Source organism: Taudactylus pleione, unplaced genomic scaffold (assembly GCF_031769625.1).
Source record: "Taudactylus pleione unplaced genomic scaffold, aTauple2 ptg000848l, whole genome shotgun sequence".
Lineage (NCBI taxonomy): Eukaryota > Metazoa > Chordata > Amphibia > Anura > Myobatrachidae > Taudactylus > Taudactylus pleione.
The window spans coordinates 2,451,507-2,474,174 of NW_028285250.1; the positions used below are offsets into that span (position 1 = coordinate 2,451,507).

At 47.2% G+C, this 22,668-nt stretch overlaps 1 protein-coding gene across 3 annotated transcripts in view; it reads right to left on the bottom strand.

Moving 5' to 3' along the window:
• ARHGEF12 (Rho guanine nucleotide exchange factor 12) overlaps positions 1 to 18,491 on the bottom strand; it is a 247,100-nt gene extending 228,609 nt beyond the window's left edge. For 2 of the 3 annotated variants that reach the window (XM_088458721.1, XM_088458719.1), the window contains exon 1: positions 18,149 to 18,490. In XM_088458721.1, coding sequence (XP_088314847.1) covers positions 18,149 to 18,180 — 32 coding nt within the window. In that variant the 5' untranslated portion in view covers positions 18,181 to 18,490. Of the gene's footprint in view, positions 1 to 18,148 lie in introns of all 3 variants that reach the window. The other variant, XM_088458720.1, reaches the window with a different exon arrangement.
• Between the last annotated feature and the right edge of the window lie 4,177 nt (positions 18,492 to 22,668).

The window sequence follows — 22,668 nt, forward strand, 5'->3', positions numbered from 1 at the left end:
CCTGAAGTTTGCCAAAATGCACCTGAAAGACTCTCTGGTCTGATGAGACAAAGATTGAACTCTAGCGTGAATGCCAGGCGTTATGTTTGAAGCAAACCAGGCACCGCTCATCACCAGGCCAATACCATCCCTACAGTAAAGCATGGTGGTGGCAGCATCATGCTGTGGGGATGTTTTTCAGCGGCAGGAACTGGGAGACTAGTCAGGATAGAGGGAAAGATGAATGCAGCAATGTACAGAGACATCCTGGATGAAAACCTGCTCGAGAGTGCTCTTGACCTCAGACTGGGGCGACAGTTCATCTTTCAGCAGGACAACGACCCTAAGTACACAGCCAAGATATCAAAGGAGTGGTTCAGGACAACTCTGTGAATGTCCTTGAGTGGCCCAGCCAGAGCCCAGACTTGAATCCGATTGAACATCTCCGGAGAGATCTGAAAATGGATGTGCACTGACACTTCCCATGATGGAGCTTGAGAGTTGCTGCAAAGAGGAATGGGCGAAACTGCCTGAAGATAGGTGTAACAAGCTTGTGACATCATATTCAAAAAGACTTCAGGCTGTAATTGCTGCCAAAGGTGCATCAACAAAGTATTTAGGAAAGGCCGTGAATACTTATGTACATGTGATATCTTAGTTTTTTGTTTGTTTGTATTTTTAATTACATTTGAAAAAAAAAAACTTTGTACACGTTGTCATTATGGGGTATTGGGTGTAGAATTTTGGAGGACAAAAATTAATTTATTCCATTTGGAATAAGGCTGTAACATAACAAAATGTGGAAAAAGTGAAGCGTTGTGAATACTTTCCGGATGCACTGTAATCGTCTCTCAAATTGAACTCACATTTCAATTGCATTCCTCCTGTCCTAGATCTATGACTTAAGCCAGTTTTGCTTAATCACAATCTTCACACCTTCTTAGGAAGTTCCACACTACTCCCTGGAGGGCCTTTGCTGTAAACAAAGGTTTAGCCATTTCACTCATTACTACATGAGAATGTCCTATGAACAACTGGTTTTGAAACCTTCCTATAAGTGCATAGTACATACATTTAAACATGCATTCCTACAATTCTAAAACTGCGCACAGGGCATTAAACGTGTTACATACATTACATTTACAGCGCATGGCGCCTAGCGCCAATAGTTCATATGAAAATAACGCTGCCGCACACGGGATTAACCCCTCATTGCCGGGGCCGCAATCTTGACCATGTGGCCTACTCTCCGACCGCAGAGATAAAAAAATAAAGAAACCATATAATTGTTTTGTTTAACAATGTAATCTAAATTTCTACACAAAAGTGGCCACGTTGAGGCATTTTTTCTACAATGGAAAACAAATATTATTTGGAAAGCTCAGAACACTGTTGCAGAGGTTCCCCCAAATGTTTTGCACTTGTAGGTTGCTTTGACTTTCATCCTTGTGTCCAAGTTCATCCCAAACCAGCTCGATGGGGTTTAAGTCTGAAGACTGTGCTAACCAGGACATGGTTTGAAGATTACAGTTTTCTTTGCCTAAAAGGAATTTTTGACATACCCTGGAGGTAAGTTTTGGGTCAATATCTTGTAGTAGGGTGAACCCTTGATCAACTAGGCTTAGGTTAGGTACTGCATGGTGCCGTAAAATCCTGTTGTAACTCTTTTGGTTCAAAGTGCCAGTCACTCTGTGGAAGTCGCCAAATTGGAAAACAGCATGCTTCATCCTCCATGTTTGACAGTTGGGATGTCACACTGAGGAGCCATCTTTTCGATGGCGTAAAAAAAAAAAACCCGGCTGGATGGCCCAAAGTTTTAAAATTTTAAATTCAACTATCCGCGAAGTGAGGATTAGGCGCAATGCTGTGCCTGGGGCTATTCAATTACATCCCGCAGGCTGCACTTAACGCAGGTTTCTGTTCACCTCCTCCTGCTAAAACAAAATTCCACGTTAAGTTGGTCTTTCTGCCCTTATCGCGTTAACCCATAGCTCTGGGTGCTACTGAATTTATGCGTCAACCGCAGATTTACCACACGAGGAAAAGGGCTTCTGAGTAGCTTCCGGGCGAGAAAGCTCGAGGCTACAACCCTATTCCTCACATAGCAACATATCAAGAATAATTGAATTCGGAATTAAGCCATTTACCACTTACCTTTGTACCATTTCAGGTTATTCAGGTTATTTGAATAGCTTAAATTTCAATATAAACTGGAAAAAAGGAGGTGTTCTAAAACGGTATGTATCAAAACTCAATGAGGTTCTAAATCTTGTGTAAAATTCCGGTCACTCCTGATGACATATTTATAACACCTGGGGTTAACCTAATAGTTTTGAGATCATAGAAACCAACACCACACCAGACAGGTTTTGTCCACACAACACAAACAGTGGATAAGATCAGGATGTTGCATAATGTTCTACATCATGCAGAGAAAATAACACTGTACGTATTAGTATTGCAATAAAATAAGGCTTCTGACAAGATTATTTGACAACATGTACAACACACTTTAAAATAGTTTGAGCTACACTGAAATAAAACTGCACAACTATAATTTGCCAGCATCATTGTGTAGTACTTGGCACTGTAACTGTGCAGCACTATAATAAGCGGTACCCATGCGGGGACGTAGTTGGCATCCTGGCGCACACAATGCCGGCGCCGGAATCCCGACCGCAATCAGAATCCTGGTTCTAGAAGCCCAACGGTTGCGATCCCGACGGTGAGTATTAGGGTTGGGTTAAGGGGTTTGGCTGTGGGAAAGGTGGGTTAGGGGAAGGGTTAGAATACTTACCTGGATGCGTCGGGATTTGCAACGTCAAAATTACGGCGCCGGGATTCAGACCTCCGACATCATCAGCGCCAGGATCGTGTACCCAACTCCCCATGAGGTATAACGGTCAGGAACCTGTTCCAAATGGCTCTGACCACTGCTATGGTGAATGTGGAGGGTTTTTTTTTTTAAAAAGACACATTTTAGTGCATATACTGTTGGAGATTGCAGTGGAGTTTGGTGTAGGAAAACAATAACGGAATTTTGTGGGCACAGGCTGCTGCATTATGCACTTTGGCACATGACTAGACAACCATCAGTGTAGACCGTGCTGGCAAGTTATGTGTGAGTGGTTCATTTTGTGGGGGTACACATCAAAGGTGTTAAATCAACATGATTTTAAAATATATATCTGCCCTAAATTATATGCTAGCTGTCCCCATAGATTATGTGAACCGAACAGTCGTCTCAGTGTGTACCCACCTTAACATACTCCGAAACCACTGTCGGTCAGCAGACCGATCCGTCTTCAGAACAGCAGATGGGTAAGCTATACACACCCTTACCACTCGGCCGCTCTATATGCCTAGGCTGACATCACAACTATGCGGGCATTTAAAATTTCCCTGCCTAGTTCAGATGTCACTGCCAGCAGCTCCTGAAGCAAGTGTGCAAGCGGCCAGCGGGTTGCCCGAAAAGGGGGACGTGCCCAGGGGAAAAGGAGGCATGTTTTTAAAACACGCCCCCTTTTCATCCCTCTTGGAGGCGTGCCCGGAATTTACGGACATGCCGGGCTGCCCTTAAGCTTTCCTCTCTCTATGAATAGATGCCATGCGTATGGCATCTATTCACAGCGGTAATCGCTGCACCAATATTTTTCCTACCCACAGGATACTGCGGCCTGCGGTTGGGGACGGCACCCACCATGTTGTTTTAGTGGGGTACCACGAAAGGGACAGGGTGCATTCTGTCATTTTGAAATCGGGCAGGGCGCAGCGCCCCGCTAATACAGCCTAGCGGGAATGCTAATGAAGGATATCCAATTAGATGCAAAAAACTAAAAGTTTTTCGCTGTTGAAAACTTTTTGCACCTTTCACCCAAATGGGTTACTTATCGTAGCTATGGGTGTGCCAGTTTATTGGGCTTACAAAACCGACGATAATTAATATGCACGATAATTCTGATAGGATAACAGACAATAAGTACAGGTGAAAATGGGGAAATGAGCCTGTACCCCAAAAAAATGGTAAACTAATATTGGGTAATAGTATAGAAGTCTGTTAGCGGTCATAATCAGGGTTTAGGGTTCTTAAATTGTGTGAAATGGCTGTTATTATTTCACTGTTTTAGAAAAATGCATATAACAGAAAGCAAGCTTTTTTGGCCAAAATAAATGCTGTATATAAATTAGGACGACGCTATAATGGGTGGAAGTATATTTTTTTGTCATTTTAGGGCACTTTAAAAAAAAATACACCCGTCACTGCCTCCTGCATAATTTACAATACTTGCAATACAGCACCCCCAAATAAACCTGTCCCACACTTTAAAACCTTTTCATTCACTTTTTACCCGCAAAAATTTAGTCATTATTGGCCAAATGAAGCGAATTAAAAAATTATTTATTTTGCCCAATTAGTCATTGAGGAGGGTGTCCCAGTGGTTCTGCATCAAGCTCCGACATTTTTAGCCAAAAATAGGGGTTTTGGACAACTGATCACCTGCTCCAGGGTCCCGAAAAAAGAATTGCGATAACTGCAATACAAGAATTCGCACCTGTGAAAATCCCGGCTAAGAGGATAGCCAGATAACCATTTTTTGCAGAAAAAGTGTTCACCGGTGAAAACTTTTTGGGGAAAAACGGGTTATCGTAGTTAATAGGAAAACCCCCTATGAATAACATTAATGGCTGTTACAGAGTTAGAAGGGATACAAAGTGCACAACTGGAGTTTTGATTCTAAAATGCAATGTAAATATGACTTGGTCCTCACTGGCATGCAACATCTAACAACGTGCACTATTTGCCTTGCACTCCTAGTACAGTGCCTCCCAAACTTGGTCCTAGTGACCAATTCACAGTCCAGACATTAGGGACATCCTTGCTTTAGCACAGGTGGGTAAATCAAACCGACTGTAGCAATAATTAATCCAATGTGCTCATGAATGGATATCCATAGTACCTGGACTGTGAGCAGGCTATGAGGTCCAGGTTTGGAAAACATTGTTGTAGTAAAACCTGGTTTGTTCTGATGCAAATTCTGCAGCTAGACAAAATATGCTCCAAGCTCAAATAAACTAATAATCCTACAGTCAATGTTAGCAGGACTGCCATCAGGAAAGTAAGCTGCATGAGGCCAGCCCCGGGACTGACCAGGGTTTTTTTCATCCACCACGGATACTTGGATTTTTAAGGGAATATGTAGCTATACCCCAAAAGATGGCATGGACACCCCCCCCTTTAGCATGTAAAGAGAGTCCTGGTATTTACAACAGGATGTGACCACGTACTGACCAGGAACGGTCCCGACAGTAAGGTGCACTATTAGATAAATTACAGTGCATCCGGAAAGTATTCACAGCGCTTCACTTTTTCCACACTTTGTTATGTTTCAACCTTATTCCAAAATGGAATAAATTGATTTTTGTCCTCAAAATTCTACACACAATACCCCATAATGACAACGTGAAAAAAAAGATTTTTTATTTTTTTTTCCGATTTTTGCAAATTTAATTAAAAGAAACGTCCTCCAAATTTATATACAGCATTTATTTTGGCCAAAAGACCTTGCTTTCTGTCATATGCACTTTTCTACAACAGTGAAATAATAACAGCCATTTCACACTGTAATAAGAATTATCTGTAACAATTAGAAAGACCATAGTGTTTACCCATTTCTTGCACTTTAATCATAATATTTACCCTTTGTTTCTCTGTACTGCAAATATCAAGAAACTGATATGTATAATAATCATGTTATAGATTATCTATTTTGATCAATGTGTTACTAAAACTGGTGGCAAAAACTAACATAGTACATCACTGATTTGCCTCTGACCATACAATTGCTTTATCCCTCCTTAAAGTCACTCAGTCAATCAAATTCAAGTATGATCATCCTCCCACAATACCCTGGCTTGTGCACAAGGCACGACATCAATTGGGGCAGACCCGGATGGAGGTCAGGAAAATGTGACAGAGCAGACAGTGAGGGGCTGTTCTCAGATCTTGTACACAACCTATAAACAGATGACCTAAGACTAGCTGCAGTATATTCAGCAAGGCATAAGTAAGGATCAAAAAAATTAAGTTTTGAGATTTCATAGCTGTTAAGGTTTCCCGGGCTCTCCTAATAAACCAGTGTTAAAAAAGTTTTGGGGAGCCTTTTAATTTACTATACCAGTGGTTCCCAACTCCAGTCCTCAAGTACCACCAGCAGCGCATGTTTTGTGGATAACTTTAAAGCTGCATACACACACACAACGATTTTTTTAACGATTTTCTGACAGATTATCTGTCAGATCATCGGTCAGATTTTTTAAAATGTAATGAACGATTTTTTTGATGTACAAACGATTTTTGCATATTCCCTTAATGAAAATCGTTGAGTTGACAAGTCTGCCTGAACTACAAACGTGAACGCGCATAAACGATTATCGTTCATCGTTTGACTTAGAAAGTGAACGATTTTTTTAAACGATAGTCGTACAAAAAATCGTTGTGTGTGTATGCAGCTTAAATCACACACAGATGTATAAATCTATTTTGATGGGTCAGCATTATCCCAGCTTCTTCCACAGAAAGAAATATGGAAAACATGACCTGTTGGGGGTACTTCAGGTTGAGGTCGAGAACACTGTGCCATACATGAAAAAGTCAGCAAACCTACTTTCTAAAGGGTTAAATGTGCAAATCAGGGTCACGGTAAGGGTCTATTACTACCTAAAAAAACATTTCTGGGTCACATCATCAGTAGGGTGAATTAAAATGTACTCAGTCTAAAGCTGATGATATGGCAGTGTCGGGAACGCACAGATAATGGTTTTAAATGTTAGGAGTCTAATATGAAGACTACATACTGTGAAAATGTAAGCATCTACATTATGAATTTAATTTACTGATAATCAGGAGGTAGCATTGCCAGATATTTGTACATATAAACCTTTTTAAATCAGAAGCCAATGAGAGGATTCAGGGCCTGATTCAGAGCCGGACGCTCTGACCAGACCGCTCGCTCTGAATCAGGGCCCTCCTACATGAAAATGGAGCGGCCTCTTGGACGCTCGCATAGCTGTGGGTGACCACTCACAGCTATAGCGAGCGTCCATGACCATCGGGCTTGCGACGAAGACCCTGCGGTAGGGTCTTGCTGCCGCAAGCCCTGGATAGAGCCAAAATCACTCCCACTGACATCACTACTGATGTCAGTGGGGCCGGCTTCAGACGGTAGGCATTCCCATGGGAATGCCTCCGTCTGGCAGCCACGCCCCCGGCACGCCCACCAAAGGGGGCATGCTGTCAATCACCCTTTGGTGCGAGACCCGGAGCGACGGCTATCCCGTCGCTAGCTGGGTCTCGCGCATGCGCACGACGGAGCTCCCTCCGTCGTGCGCATGCGCAGTAGGGCACCATCAACCCGCTTGCGAGCGTCCAGCGCTCGCAAGCGGGTCTGAATGACCCCCTCAATCCCATCAAACCATGGTTCTGTAGATTGTAAGTTCCAATGAGCAGGGCCCTCTACCCTTTAACTTCTCGGGATGCGATCAATGTACAGACTATCAGGATGCCGGAGCTTAGAATACCGGCGCCAGAATCCCGACACCTGTCTTAATGCCGGTGCCGTCAACCTGACAGTGAATACCGGGGTTAGGGGGGAGGGTCAGGATTAGGCACTGAGAGGGAGGGGGGGAGGTTAAGTTTAGGCCCCGGGGAGAGAGGGTTAGGGAGAGAGGAAGGGTTAGGATACTGACAGACAAGATGCCGGCGTCGGGATTCTAACCGCTGGGATCCCAAACGCCGGCATCCCGTACCCAACACATCTTCTCTACATAATTATGCTAACTGCACTTTAATTTTATATCTATGTGAATTTGATATACTCTCTGGACTTCTGTTTCTTCTAGTCAGCTTTATCCCCTTTGAACAGTGCTGCAGAACTTTTCTGTCATCTTGACAATGAAATATAATAATGTGCTTAACTTATTCTCCATAGAAGCTTTATAGTTCTCTGCAGAGTTTTATTTACCAACGGAAGTGGAGGCTACAATTAAGAACTACCACCCATATACTCCTAAAGGAATAATACTTCATGTGGCCGCCCCACAATCAATGGTACATAACTGTATGGCGTTATGGTGCATACACGCGGAGAGATCAGACAGCGATATACCGACATCGCTGTGTGATCGTCCTGCACAATCCTGGTGTGCTGGATGATCGATAATCCACCACACCACCAATGACTATAGCGACCCGTGATCAACGATCCCTATAGCAACCTGGTCGATATCGACCAGGTTGGCCTAAATGCACGGGCAATGGACGATATTGCCATCGTCCATGCGTACCCGTGCATCGCAATCGTTGGCCACTGGAAAATGCACGATATGAACGATATGATTAATATCTTTATAGTTCAGATTGTGCATTTAAATTGCTCCGTGTGTACGCACCTTTACAAAGATATAATTGTTGAACTAAGCACCTCTCAACAAGGCTACACAGGTCTTTCAGATCTGACTCCTTATAAAACTAAATGGAAAATTCACAATATTTGCTCTTGGTGGCTGACAATACAAAGCTCAGCTGCAAACTCCCACAATCATAAAGCATATTGTAAACAATATTTAACATTATTTAAAAGTACCAGCTTCAGAGAACCCATAAACGGCTTGTTTTCAAACACAAAGTTAATAGAAGGCATAAGTGTAATACAACACACAAATTATTGGTGTCAATCACTTTCTGCAAATATAATGTAAGACAAATAAATCATTTAGAAAATACAAACAATAAATGTGATGCTAGATATATTGTACTGGATATCACTATTGTACAATATATTTGTAATAATCTGCATTATGTTTACTGTATAGCAAATGTTTGGAACGTAACGGTTTATGATGTTTTTCTCTAGATTGTAAATTCAGCAAAGCACAGTACCCTTCATAATAAAATGAAAAAAATAAATAAATAAAATACATTACAAATCGTTTACTCATGCTATAGTAAATGTTTATGGTACACTTGCCTACTTGTTTTGTAAGATGCTGACATAGGAAAAAGTAGCATATGCTTGGAAAAAACTCCCACTAGGTGTAGTAGTGAAAACATCAGAAAAGGAATTTAAGTATGTTTCAGATAAACAGATATGTATCCGCACGGAGTCTAAAACATTAATACGGTAAAGGTGCAGACTACACTACATGCACCAGTCTGCTATTATCAAGCCTCACATTAAATACTCGTACAATAATAATAAAAGGTAAAAGTACAAGAAGTAGAGGAAGATGTATTTAGCGGTTTGGTACTTTATGTAGAATAGTCTGCAGGGAGTCTTGACGGCCAATTCAATTATGCGCAGGTTCTGTGCCCTGTGCTCGGGGGTTACCATTACGCATTTTTTACAGGATATTTTCTTTAACTGCACTCCCAAGTCACGGTTGCAGAAGGCTAATGCTGCAATGTGCAACTCATGTGAAGTACATGAAAGAGAGGGGGAATCATCCTGTATCCCCAGAAGAGGGGAAAATAAAATAGCAGGACAGTGTAGAAGGTAGTTAGCAACCATAAGCAAAGTACTGGGGGTAGTTACATGGTGTCAAATAGTTGAGTTTTGCAACTTTTATAAATGATAGGAACAGGATAGTCAGCGAGTGTATTGCAGCAATATAAAAAAAATGTGGAGTACATTAAAGTGTCTCTATATTGATTTTTTTTTTTAATTGTACACATACAAGCTTGTAAAAAGTTGGAAAAAAACACTTGCAACTCTCATGTGCAAGTTCAAAAATCCCTTTCCCATCTTTACAGCACCTCAACATACATGTCCCACATCATGTAACTCCTTCCCTATCATTACAGCACCTTCCCCATCATTACAACATACATGTACCAGATCATGTAACCCCTTTCCCATCATTACACCATTCATGTCCCACATCATGTAACCCCCTTCCCATCATTACAACATAGCGTTCCCGCTAGGCTGTGTTAGCGGGGCGCGGCACCCTGCCCTCCTTCTGGAGGGCAAAAAGCACCCTGCTCTCTCAGCCTGCGGGTGCCGTGTTCACCCATGGGTCGCAGTGTCATGCGCCTAGCATCTATTCTCCCTGTCTGCCGTGCTTGGGAGCGGCCCGGCGTGTCCGCAAGTGCCGGCCACGCCCTAAGAGTGAAGAAAAGGGGACGCGTCTTATAGACACGCCCCCTTTTCGGACGCGCGCACACTAAGGTGCCCTCTCTAGCTCTAGCGCCCTGCCTGCCGCTGGAGCTAGAGTGAACACTAACAACATACATGTCTCACATCATGTAACCCCTTCCCCATCATTACAACACCTCAACATACATGTTCAACATCATGTAACGCACTTTTTTGCTTTTTAGAGAGGAAATTCTAAAAAAATTACAACTTTATTGCCCATTGTTTCCTATTTAAAGACCTCTAAATACATTAGAGGTTTATAAACAAGAACATATGGACAATAAAGGTATGGCAAGAGTACTACACAGTGTCCCAACATTTTTTCCTTTAAAAAATAAAATAAAATAAGGGTTTTCCCTACTTGTCACCTAGTCTAGAGCTGCAAACTAAGGGCCTGAATTCAGAGATGGCTGTGCAAATCCGTCCGTCTCTGATGCACATGCAGGAGGAGGTGTCAGACATCTCCTTGCTGCATTTGCGATCCCAGCACTGCGACCGTCTGTTGCGCCTTTGGTCAGGTTGCAGGAGCTGAAGCTTCCCACAGCCTGACCGGGTGCTGGTCACATAAGAGGCCAGGAATCTGCATCTATCAATGTAGACCCTTGCCTCGTCCATCCCAGAAAATGGGGGGAGACACGCCCCCGCTTCGCCCCCCAAATGTTAATCATGCTGCGGCTTATGCAGGAGCAAGCAAGCAAGACTGCAGGGCCTGTTCTGGACATGCAGACTCATCATCTGATGAACATACACCTCTGAATCGTGCCCTAAAATCAACGTTAAATCCCATTGAGACCCAACTTAACGTGGGTTTTTAATTATATAAGGTCGCGGAAGCGAATTTGGCTATTTGAATAGGCCCCTTAGGAGTTCTGGATTGGGTGCTCAAGGATAATTTCCATCAGGAAGGTTGAAGTGCCAAAACTAACAATTTTCCCTTGCACATCCCTTAGAGGGAAATTAGCAATGTTAAATTATTCAAATTCTTGGGGGAAAATGTAATTTCTGGGCACATCCCAAAGAATTATAATTATCCTACACACCTCTACGGAGTGTGAGAGAAAACCAGCGATGTCAAGATGCCGCCGTTAGATGGCTCTTTGCACACATCACCTAGAATTGAAATCCACACTACGGAGTAAGTGATTTAATAAGCGTTGGCTTGCTTCACAATGGGTTTGACCCTGAAATTTAAAGTGGCAATGGTATTAAAAGGGAAACATGCCGCGTTTTGCTTGTGATATCATTGCAGTTTTAAGTTTCAGGGTCAAACTCGCCAAGAAGCAAGAAAACGCTTACTAAATTTACTCCCATTTCTCCAAATCTGCTTCAGAAACTTTCCTATGTTTTTCAACACATAACATTTTTAAAAAAGGATAATGCCCTATTTTTAACAGTGGTTTACTTTCACTTAATATGTATTTCAGCAATATATATCTCATTCCAGCAGTCACAAAAAAATATAATCCATAGACTCCAACGAAACAGAGCTCAAGTGTTCAAACTAACATGGAAAATGTTGAGATAATTGTTTGGCTTTGGCATGCAATAATATTGTTATTTCTCTCAGACATAAGAATACCCACGTTTATTTCAGCATGACCAAAACAGAAAATTAAATATTTATAAAATGTAATAAACCAGAGACAAATAAACGTGAAACATACATTAAAATAAACAACGCAGCCTACAGTATTCGCTACAGGACTGTATTTAGAAGTTCTCTCAACTGACAATGCATAGTAAATGTGTCAAAAATATTATGTATGTCTGTCTTCATATGTCCACTAATTCAGTAGGGTCACTTACTTCCTACAGCAAGTAAGGGCCCAATTGACAGATGGACACAGGGGGTCATGCAGGACGCTCGCAAGCGGGTCGATGTTCCCCCAATGCGCATGCGCACGACGGAGGGAGCTCCGTCGTGCGCATGCGCGAGACCCGAATAACGACGGCCAAGTCGTTATGGGTCTCGCACTAAAGGGGGCGTGCTGTCGATGGTGAGTGACAGCACGTCCCCTTTAGCAGGCGTGCCGGGGGCGTGGCTGCCAGACGGAGGCGTTTCCATGGGAACGCCTACCGCCTGAGTCCGGCCCCACTGACATCACTAGTGATGTCAGTGGGAGTGATTCTGGCTCTGATAGAGCCAAAATCACTCCAGGGCTTGCGGCAACGAGACCCTACCACAAGGGTCTCGCCGCAAGCCCGATGGTCGCGATGGTCTTGACCATCGCGACCATCTTTTTGGCCGCTCGCATATGCTGTGGGTGGTCACCCACAGCTATGCGAGCGGCCAGGAGGCCGCTCCATTTTAAGGTAGGAGGGCACTGATTCAGAGCAAGCGCTCTGGTCAGAGCGTCAGGCTCTGAATTCAGGCCCACAGTTAGCATTGCTGTTGTGAGTATGGCGACACGCCCCCATTTCCAGGAAAGCAGATTGGCTCCACCCACGCTCCGGCCCCAAACGGCCAGGTTGCAGCTTTGCGGAACTGCGAGAGATCTCACAGTAGAAGACCGGCCGCATGAGCAGTACGAATCCTGTGCACACGCCGATCTTCTAACACTGGAGTTGTACTCAAACCATCGGGTTTGTGAACATCTCTGAATGAGGCCCTAAATGCGAGACTGAGATGTTTTAAATAGAAGCACAATGGTGTGAGTCCTTCCAAGCTAGAGACCAAAGGAGTTTGCAAAATATGGCAGTATCTAATCAGAAACTTCTAAATGACTTCCCGAGAAAACAGAGGGCCTGATTCAGAGCCGGACCCTCTGACAGAGCGCTCGCTCTGAATCAGGGCCCTCCTACATGAAAATGGAGCGGCCTCTTGGACGCTCGCATAGCTGTGGGTGACCACCCACAGCTATAGCGAGCGTCCATGATGATGGTCGCGATGGTCAAGACCCTGCGGTAGGGTCTCGCTGCCGCAAGCCCTGGAGTGATTTTGCCTCTATGAGAGCCAAAATCACTCCCACTGACATCACTACTGATGTCAGTGGGGCCGGCTTCAGACGGTAGGTGTTCCCATGGGAACGCCTCCGTTTGGCAGCCACGCCCCTGGCACGCCCACCAAAGGGGGCGTGCTGTTAATCAACATCGACAGCACGCCCCCTTTGGTGCGAGACCAGGAGCGACGGCTATCCCGTCGCTAGCCGGGTCTCGCGCATGCACACGACGGAGCGCCCTCCGTCGTGCGCATGCGCAGTAGGGCACCATCGACCCGCTTGTGAGCGTCCTGCGCTCGCGAGCAGGTCTGAATCAGGCCCAGAGGCCCTGATTCAGAGCCAGACGCTCTGACAGAGCGCTCGCTCTGAATCAGGGCCTTCCCTCTGTCCCACCCACAGCTATAGCGAGCGGCCAAAAAGATGGTCGCGATGGTCAAGACCATCGGGCTTGCGACGAGACCCTTGTGGTAGGGTCTCATCTGCCACAAGCCCTGGAGTGCTTTCGGCTCTATCAGAGCCGAGAGCACTCCCACTGACGTCACTTGTGAGGTCAGTGGGACCGGCCCCAGATGGTAGGCGTTCCCATGTCACTCACCATCAACAGCACGCCCCCTTTGTAGCGAGACCCGGAGCGACGGCTTGGCCGTCGCTATCCGGGTTTCGCGCATGCGCACGATGGAGCCGCTCCCTCGTGCGCATGCGCACTGGGCCAACATCGACCCACTTGCGAACGCTCAGCGCTTGCGAGCGGGTCTGAATTAAGCCCAGAGACCAAAGGATATGCAGTGAATGAAACATGTATCAACGGGCTCATTCAGACCCGCTCGCAAGCGGGTTGATGTTCCCCCAATGCGCATGCGCACGACTGAGGGAGCTCCGTCTTGCGCATGCGCGAGACCCGAATAACGACGGCCAAGCCGTCGTTATGGGTCTCGCACTAAAGGGGGCGTGCGGTCGATGGTGACTAACAGCACGTCCCCTTTAGTGGGCGTGCCGGGGGCGTGGCTGCCAGACGGGAGGCGTTCCCATGGGAACGCCTACCGTCTGAGTCCGGCCCCACTGACATCAGTAATGATGTCAGTGGGAGTGATTTTGGCTTTGATAGAGCCAAAATCAATCCAGGGCTTGCGGCAACGACACCCTACCACAAGGGTCTCGTCGCAAGCCCGATGGTCGCGATGGTCTTGACCATCGCGACCATCTTTTTGGCCGCTCGCATATGCTGTGGGTGGTCACCCACAGCTATGCTAGCGGCCAGGAGGCCGCTCCATTTTAAGGTAGGAGGGCACTGATTCAGAGCGAGCGCTCTGGTCAGAGCGTCCGGCTCTGAATCAGGCCCTCAATTCAATTAGATCCCGCAAGCTGTTCACAAGGCGAACTCACAATGAAAATTACATTTGCAATCCAATTCCAACCTCACAGTGATTTTTTTCAGAAGATATTCGCATTTTATTATGCGTACCCCCCCCCCCAGGAGCAGGTGAAAATGGAGGAAAAATCTTTATAGTAAGGTAAAAATGTCAAGACATAGGCTCTGAGCAGAGCGCACGCTCTGTATGAGGGGCCGCCCTCCATGAAAATGGAGCGTCCTACTGGACGCTCGTATAGCTGTGGGTCACACAGCCTACACGAGCGTGCAGTTTGATGGCCGTGACCATCGCGACCATCGAAACTGCGAGCCGGAGCCTGCGGTTGAGGTTTTCAACCGCAAGCTCCGGAGTGATTTTGGCTCTATCAGAGCCAAAATCACTCCCACTGACATCACTAGTGATGTCAGTAGGCCGGCTTCTGACGGGGGGCGTTCCCGTGTGAACGCCCCCGTCAGGGAGGCATGCCCCCGGCACGCCTACCAAAGGGGGCGTGCTGTCAATCAACATCGACAGCACGCCCCCTTTGATCAGACACAACGAGCGAAGGACTTTCCTTCGCTCGTCGCGTCTGGCGCATGCGCACGACGGAGCTCCCTCCGTCGTGCGCATGCTCAGTGCAGAACATCGACCCACTTGCGAGCGGACAGCCGCTCGCGAGTGGGTCTGAATCAGGCCCATAGTACAGAACCTCTGGTACACCCCTCCCTATGAATAATTATGCACTTGGAGGGGTTTAAATAGTATATTTTGGCCAATAAAGCAATGCCAGTTTTCAGGTGAATTTCTCTAAAAAGCTTAATAATTGGTTAAATGATGTGGGACAGGGACGTGGAGGAGTAATTGATGTGGGACAGGGACGTGGAGGTGTAAATGATGTGGGACAGGGACATGGAGGTGTAAATGCTGTGGGACAAGGAGGAGGAGGAGGAAATTATGTGGGACAGGTACGTGGAGGTGTAAATGATTTGGGACAGGGACGTGGAGGTGTAAATGATGCGGGACAGCTACGTGGAGGTGTAAATGATGCGGGACAGCTACGTGGAGGTGTAAATGATGTGGGACGTGGAGGAGTAAATGTGGGGCAGGGACGTGGAGGAGTAAATAATGTGGGACAGCTACGTGGAGGTGTAAATGATGTGGGACAGCTACGTGGAGGTGTAAATGATGTGGGACCGGGACGTGGAGGAGTAAATGATGTGGGACCGGGACGTGGAGGAGTAAATGATGTGGGACCGGGACGTGGAGGAGTAAATGATGTGGGACCGGGACGTGGAGGAGTAAATGATGTGGGACCTGGATGTGGAGGAGTAAATGATGTGGGACCGGGACGTGGAGGAGTAAATGATGTGGGACCGGGACGTGGAGGAGTAAATGATGTGGGACCATTTTTGTACATCAATATGCTGGAAAGACTTTAATTTGCTGAAAAACACTTTCTTGCTATAATTTTTCAACCATTACTAAAAAGTGCAAACATCAGCCATTTGACACTTTTTAAGAACCTCTAGTACTTTCCTTAGGGCCACTAACAGCCCTCTATATGGTCCCGCTACATCAGTTGTCACTATTTTGAAGTCCAGGATGGTTTCCCTATATTATCATGCACTTCTCCCAGGTCACATTTTGGAAAATAGTTGTGCGAGTATCACAAATTGTCAACTGTATTTGAATCCCCCTTTGCTCGGGTGCACTCATTCATGCAAAGTATGTGAGCTTCATGACACAAACAAACACGCTTCTAACTAAATATTACATATATATTAAACCCAAATGTGACACACTGTAGCTGCAAGCAGGGGCGCTACGTAGCCATGGTGACTAGGTAAGGTGCAGAGTACACAGCAACACTAAGAGGTACAGAGAGCAGGGCTGCTATGCAAGCAGTGTGTGCGGGTAAGGGATGGCAGTGTAAGCAGCAATGCTAGATAAGCAGAATAAAAGCACTGTCTGCCAGGTAAGGGGCAGCAGAGTAAGCAGCGGCGCTATGTAAGCACCATCTGCCAGGTAAGGGACAGCAGAGTAAGCACTGGCACTATGTAAGCACTGTCTGCCAGGTAAGGGGCGGCAGAGTAAGCACTGGCACTATGTAAGCACTGTCTGCCAGGTAAGGGGCGGCAGAGTAAGCAGCGGCGCTATGTATGTACTGTGTGCCAGGTAAGGGGCGGCAGAGTAAGCAGTGGCGCTATGTAAGCACTGTGTGCCAGGTAAGGGGTGGCAGAGTAAGCAGCGGCGCTATGTAAGCACTGTGTGCCAGGTAAGGGGTGACAGAGTAAGCAGCGGCGCTATGTAAGCACTGTGTGCCAGGTAAGGGGTGGCAGAGTAAGCAGCGGCGCTATGTAAGCACTGTGTGCCAGGTAAGGGGCGGCAGAGTAAGCAGCGGCGCTATGTAAGCACTGTGTGCCAGGTAAGGGGCGGCAGAGTAAGCAGCGACGCTATGTAAGCACTGTGTGCCAGGTAAGGGGCGGCAGAGTAAGCAGCGGCGCTATGTAAGCACTTTGTGCCAGGTAAGGGGCGGCAGAGTAAGCAGCGGCGCTATGTAAGCACTGTGTGCCAAGTAAGGGGTGGCAGAGTAAGCAGCGGCGCTATGTAAGCACTGTGTGCCAAGTAAGGGGTGGCAGAGTAAGCAGCGGTGCTATGTAAGCACTGTGTGCCAGGTAAGAGGCGGCAGAGTAAGCAGCGGCGCTATGTAAGCACTGTGTGCCAGGTAAGGGGCGGCAGGGTAAGGGGCGGCAGAGTAAGCAGCGGCGCTATGTAAGCACTGTGTGCCAGGTAAGGGGCGGCAGAGTAAGCAGCGGCGCTATGTAAGCACTGTGTGCCAGGTAAGGGGCGGCAGAGTAAGCAGCGGCGCTATGTAAGCGCTGTGTGCCAGGTAAGGAACGGCAGAGTAAGCAGCGGTGCTACGGTGCTATGTATGTACTGTGTGCCAGGTAAGGGTAGGCAGAGTAAGTAGCGGCGCTATGTAAGCACCATGTGCCAGGTAAGGGGCGGCAGAGTAAGCAGCGGCGCTATGTAAGCACTGTGTGCCAGGTAAGGGGCGGCAGAGTAAGCAGCGGCGCTATGTAAGCACTGTGTGCCAGGTAAGGGGCGGCACAGTAAGCAGCGGCGCTATGTAAGCATTGTGTGCCAGGTAAGGGGTGGCAGAGTAAGCAGCGGTGCTATGTAAGCACTGTGTGCCAGGTAAGTGGCGGCACAGTAAGCAGCGGTGCTATGTAAGCACCATGTGCCAGGTAAGGGGCGGCACAGTAAGCAGCGGTGCTATGTAAGTACTGTGTGCCAGGTAAGGGGCGGCACAGTAAGCAGCCAGGGATACTTGTTTGCATTTCTGCAGCAAATTATACTGTAAGTACTGGTTGGTAGGAACTAGAAGACACAATACATGAAGCCTGAGCCCATACTACAGCAGAAAGTTTGGGTGCAGAGCAGCAACTAGTGAGAAGGGACAGGCCTGTCCTGCAATAGCCAGGAATAGGGTTACAGGAATAAATGTGAGAAATGACCTATATCAGCAGTGATCCCACAGCAGCCAGAGACATGCAGCATTGCAGAAAGAGAGAGATCAACTACTCCCATCATCCATTATATCATAACTTGTGACATACCCCAGCCACTGCAGGGAGAGGACCTTATAACTAGGAAAGACCCGGGCTGCAGAGCTGACACTCACCTGTCCGAGGCCGCAGGCTGTGTGCCACTCATTGGGCTCCTCCGGGATAGTCCTCACCTCAGCTAACTACCATGTTAGTGTAACTCCTGCTAGATGTCCCGCAGCCTCACAGGGAAGCTGCCCGTCCCGCCAGGGAAGTCTGCACCCCAAACAGCAGCTCATAGGCTCCGCCACACGCAGCGGCCGCGCACCGAAACTTTCCAGGTCAGCAAAACAAGGCTCCTTCCCTTCTCCTGCCGGCACTCCGCTGCTGCTGCTGGGGCTCTCCGTGCCAGCACCTCTCCGGGACGCATCCTGCCCACCGCGCAGGCGCACGGAACTCACGTCGCCAGTCCCCGTTGGAATCGCAACGCGAGACTTGGCAGGCACATGCGCCGTGCGCTCATGGGAAGTGGCAATGCTCCCGGGCTGTGGGGGTGGACTGCGCATGCGCAGGCCGGTGGCAGGTCACCACCACCAGCGGCTACAATAGTGGAGTTTCCTAGCCAGGGTTGTTACTGCAGTTACAGGCGAAGTCTCGCGTTACAAAAAAAAAGTCATTCATGATGATAATAATTAAAAGTCTGCGATGGCAGAGAGGAGACCTGTGTGCTGGCTTGTTCCAGGCCCATGTACTGCACAGTGAGCAACAGGGCAGGTCTGCTGCATGTTATGTCGTCCTGCTGGGGCTGCTGCTGCCTCACGGTGCACAGGCTGGGAAAGCAACTTAAAGCTTATAATGAAGAATATAGAAGTCAAGGAATGGAGTGTGGGGTGGGGTAGGGTAGGGAAAAAAAGATAATCTGTATTACAGATGTGTTATTGTTCGCCTATCATTTTTCAGTCATATGCCAGACGCTCCGCCACAGGTAGCGATTTGGGCCTGATTCAGTACGGGTCAACACTGCGATTACGCACGCAGTCTCACTGCGATGATATGCTAATCCACTGCGATTGCTATGCTGTAGCGGCACAACGTAAAGACGCCCGCCTTATCTTACACACATCCGTAATCCATAAGCTGCATACACACGGTACGATCTGTACCACCAATGACTTGAAAGATATCTTTCAGTGAAGTCATCCTGCCACATCTCTGAACAGACAAAGGCCCTCATTCAGAGCCGTACGCTCTGAGCAGAGCGCACGCTCTGAGGACCGCCCTCCATAAAAATGGAGCGTCCTCATGGACGCTCGTATAGCTGTGGGTCACCACCCACAGCCTATACGAGCGTGCAGTTTGATGGTCGTGACCATCGCGACCATCGAAACTGCGAGCCGGAGCCTGCGGTTGAGGTTTTCAACCGCAAGCCCAGGAGTGATTTTGGCTCTATAAGAGCCAAAATCACTCCCACTGACATCACTAGTGATGTCAGTGGGCCGGCTTCTGACGGGAGGCGTTCCCGTGGGAACGCCCCCGTCAGGGAGGCACGCCCACCAAAGGGCGTGCTGTCAATCAACATCGACAGCACGCCTCCTTTGATCAGACACAACGAGCGAAGGAAAGTCCTTCGCTCGTCGCGTCTGGCGCATGCGCACGACGGAGCTCCCGCCGTCGTGCGCATTCGCAGAGCACAACATCGACCCACTTGCGAGCGGACAGCCGCTTGCGAGTGGGTCTGAATCAGGCCCAAAGTTGACAATATCGTTCATGCGGGATTGTTGAACGATGTCGGTATCGTTCATGGTTCAGACCTTACTCAGAAATTGCTCACCTTCCAGTACGCAGTGAGAGGGCAGGCTGCATATGGCATCGCAGTGGCTAATTTATGGACGCCTTTGCAACAACGTTCAAACGCACTGGGACACCTGCCTTTCGCTGACAACCACCCCCAAACAGTACTTCCTGTCAATCACTGCGATGGGTCTATGTAGCCACTGTGATGTGTACAGAACGCAACAATCGTCCGTCTGCGTGCGTAATCGCACTTGCGTTCCTTGCTGAATCAGGCCATGGATCACTTTTTTTGTCGCAAAGGAATTAGTGCAAAGTCTCATAGCAAGCATAACATCAGGAGGCATGGCGCGGTCACTCGTAATGGGACCTCTGTCATTTGCTTGTTCTTTACCCGTATCATACACAGAAGCTACGTCAAAAGCAGGCAAGAGTAATCATTGTACTTTTGTCGCATTAGTGATACAAATAAGATGCATATTTTGAGGCAGGGCCAGTTCGATTATTCCCAGCGTGCGGCCGCACCAGGGCCCGGCCCCGGAAGAACCTTGCACTCCACCCAACTGGCGAAGTTATTAGTATAAGCTCAAAGGGAGGGAAGTGGCGACGGCAGCATGGGACGGTGCTGGGTGCCGAGTAGCCTAGTACCGGCCCTGTTTTGAGGAAAAAGTCTGGTGGGAAGCTTGGCGCAGCAGAGTCCATGGTGTGCTAAACGGGGCTGTTTGTAATATGAATGGAAGTGGGACTCATCTGAAAGACATAGGTGTCAATTCATCCAGGGATGCACGGCAGGTGATGCACCGGTGGAAAGTAGGTAACGGCACCCTAAATCATGCAGATTTCGCCCTGATTTCTCCCCTAAATTGTGCATTTTAAATCTCCCTCCTATAGGGGTGCATTTTAAAATGCATGATTTATGGGCTGCTGTATGCGGCTTAGGAGCGCTCTAAGGTCCTCATTCAGAGGCGGTTGTAGGATGCAAGCGGTCGCTCAGAAACAGGGCGGCCGCTTGCATCCTGAACGGCCGCCTCCATGTCGGTCGTTAGGCTGTGGGTTAACACCCACAGCTCTAACGACCGCTAAGGGAGATGGTTGCGATGTCAAGACCATCGGGGCTTACGACGAGACCCTAGGGTAGGGTCTTGTCAACCATTGTCAACTGATGATGTCAGTGGGGACGCCCACAAAACGACAAGCGTACCGAAGGGAACGCCTCCGTTTAGCCGGGCACGCCCCTGCCCGCCCAGCAAACGGAGCGAGCTGTCAATCAACATCGACAGCTCGCTCAGTCTGCTTCGAGTCCGCTAACGATGGGTGATCCGTCGTTAGCGGGGGCTCGTGCATGCACACGACGGAGCAGTCTCCGTCATGCGCATGCCATGTGGACCAACATCGAGTCGGTTGCGAGCGCTCAGCGCTCGCGACCGACTCTGAATAATGTTCTAAATCTCCAGCACCTCACCTCGCTCAATTGATCCCATATTTTGTTATGCTATATAGTATAAACTGCACAGCGTTATCTTTTATTTAATATTAGTTCTGTTTAGGAAAAATGAGTCGGAAGTTCCTTAGTTCATGTAGCTATATTCCTGTAAGTTTACACCATACAGTGTATGTTAATAATAGACAGGTCTGGACTATGGGCCTCATTCAGACCCGTTCGCAAGTGCTATGCGCTCACAAGCGGGTTGATGGTGGGGCACTGCGTGCGCAATGTGCGTGCGTGAGCCCCGGAGCGAGTGAGAAATTCACTCGCTCCGGGGCTCGCTACAAACGGGGCGGCTGTCAATATTGATGGACAGCTCGCCCCATTTTGTAGGCGGGTCGGGGGGGTGGCTGGCCAAACAGGCGTTCCCGAAGGAACACCTGCCGTTTGAGGGCAGCCCTACTGACATCAGACGTGATGTCAGTAGTGAGCTTCCGGCTCTATTAGAGTCGGAAGCTCACTGGGGCTTGCGGCAGATGAGACCCTACCACAAGGGTCTCGTCGCGAGCCTGATGGTCGTGACCATCACCTGGCTGTGGGTGGTCAACCAAAGCTTAGCGAGCGGCCAGGAGGCCGTTTTTTTTTTTTTTAAAGTGGCCGCCCTGATGCAGAGCGAGCGCTTGCTTTTTGCAAGAGGCTTTGAATCAGGGCCTATGTGTTTTTATCCCTAGCAATGTCCTGACTGCATAACATTAACAAACTATTTAGTACTAGTTGTGGTTACAGAATGTATTTGTTTTGGCTTCTAGACTTCTAATGCAGGAGTAAGTAATGTTTTTTCCCTCTGAGATCCAGGCATTCACATTATAAGCCAAAAAGATTTCAGAGTGCCTCCACCACTATACAACATGGGTAGTAGAAATGTTATTGGCTTCCCTGTCTCTCTGGTTATTCTGAGTACACACTATGCAATATTTTAGTTGTACATCCAATAAATTACATATCGCATTTGCGGGTGTGTACAGAATAAATTTTCTTATCAGTAATATATTGTGAATTTATATGTTCAAATTGATCGTTCAGATTATGTACAAAGAAAAAATGTCTGTAAATGGTGCACTAACAAATCAAATATGACTTTTATTAAATTACAAATCAAAATAGTTGAATATGTGTGTTATATGTTTAAAAATAAGCTGCAGAATATTTGTATTAATATTGAAAGTGTGTAGAAAAAAAATTGGTGACAAAATATTTGTAAACTGTGTGCCTGTCTCGTGCCTTCTTTTTCAATGTTTTATATGTTTGTAATAGAATAATTATGTCCTGATATTGTTGTGATTCAACTGACCAATATAATGAAGAGCAGAGCTACCTCAGACATGATCTACTAATCAATAGATACGAGGGTTGTCCAAAAAGTAATACCTAAATGCTCAT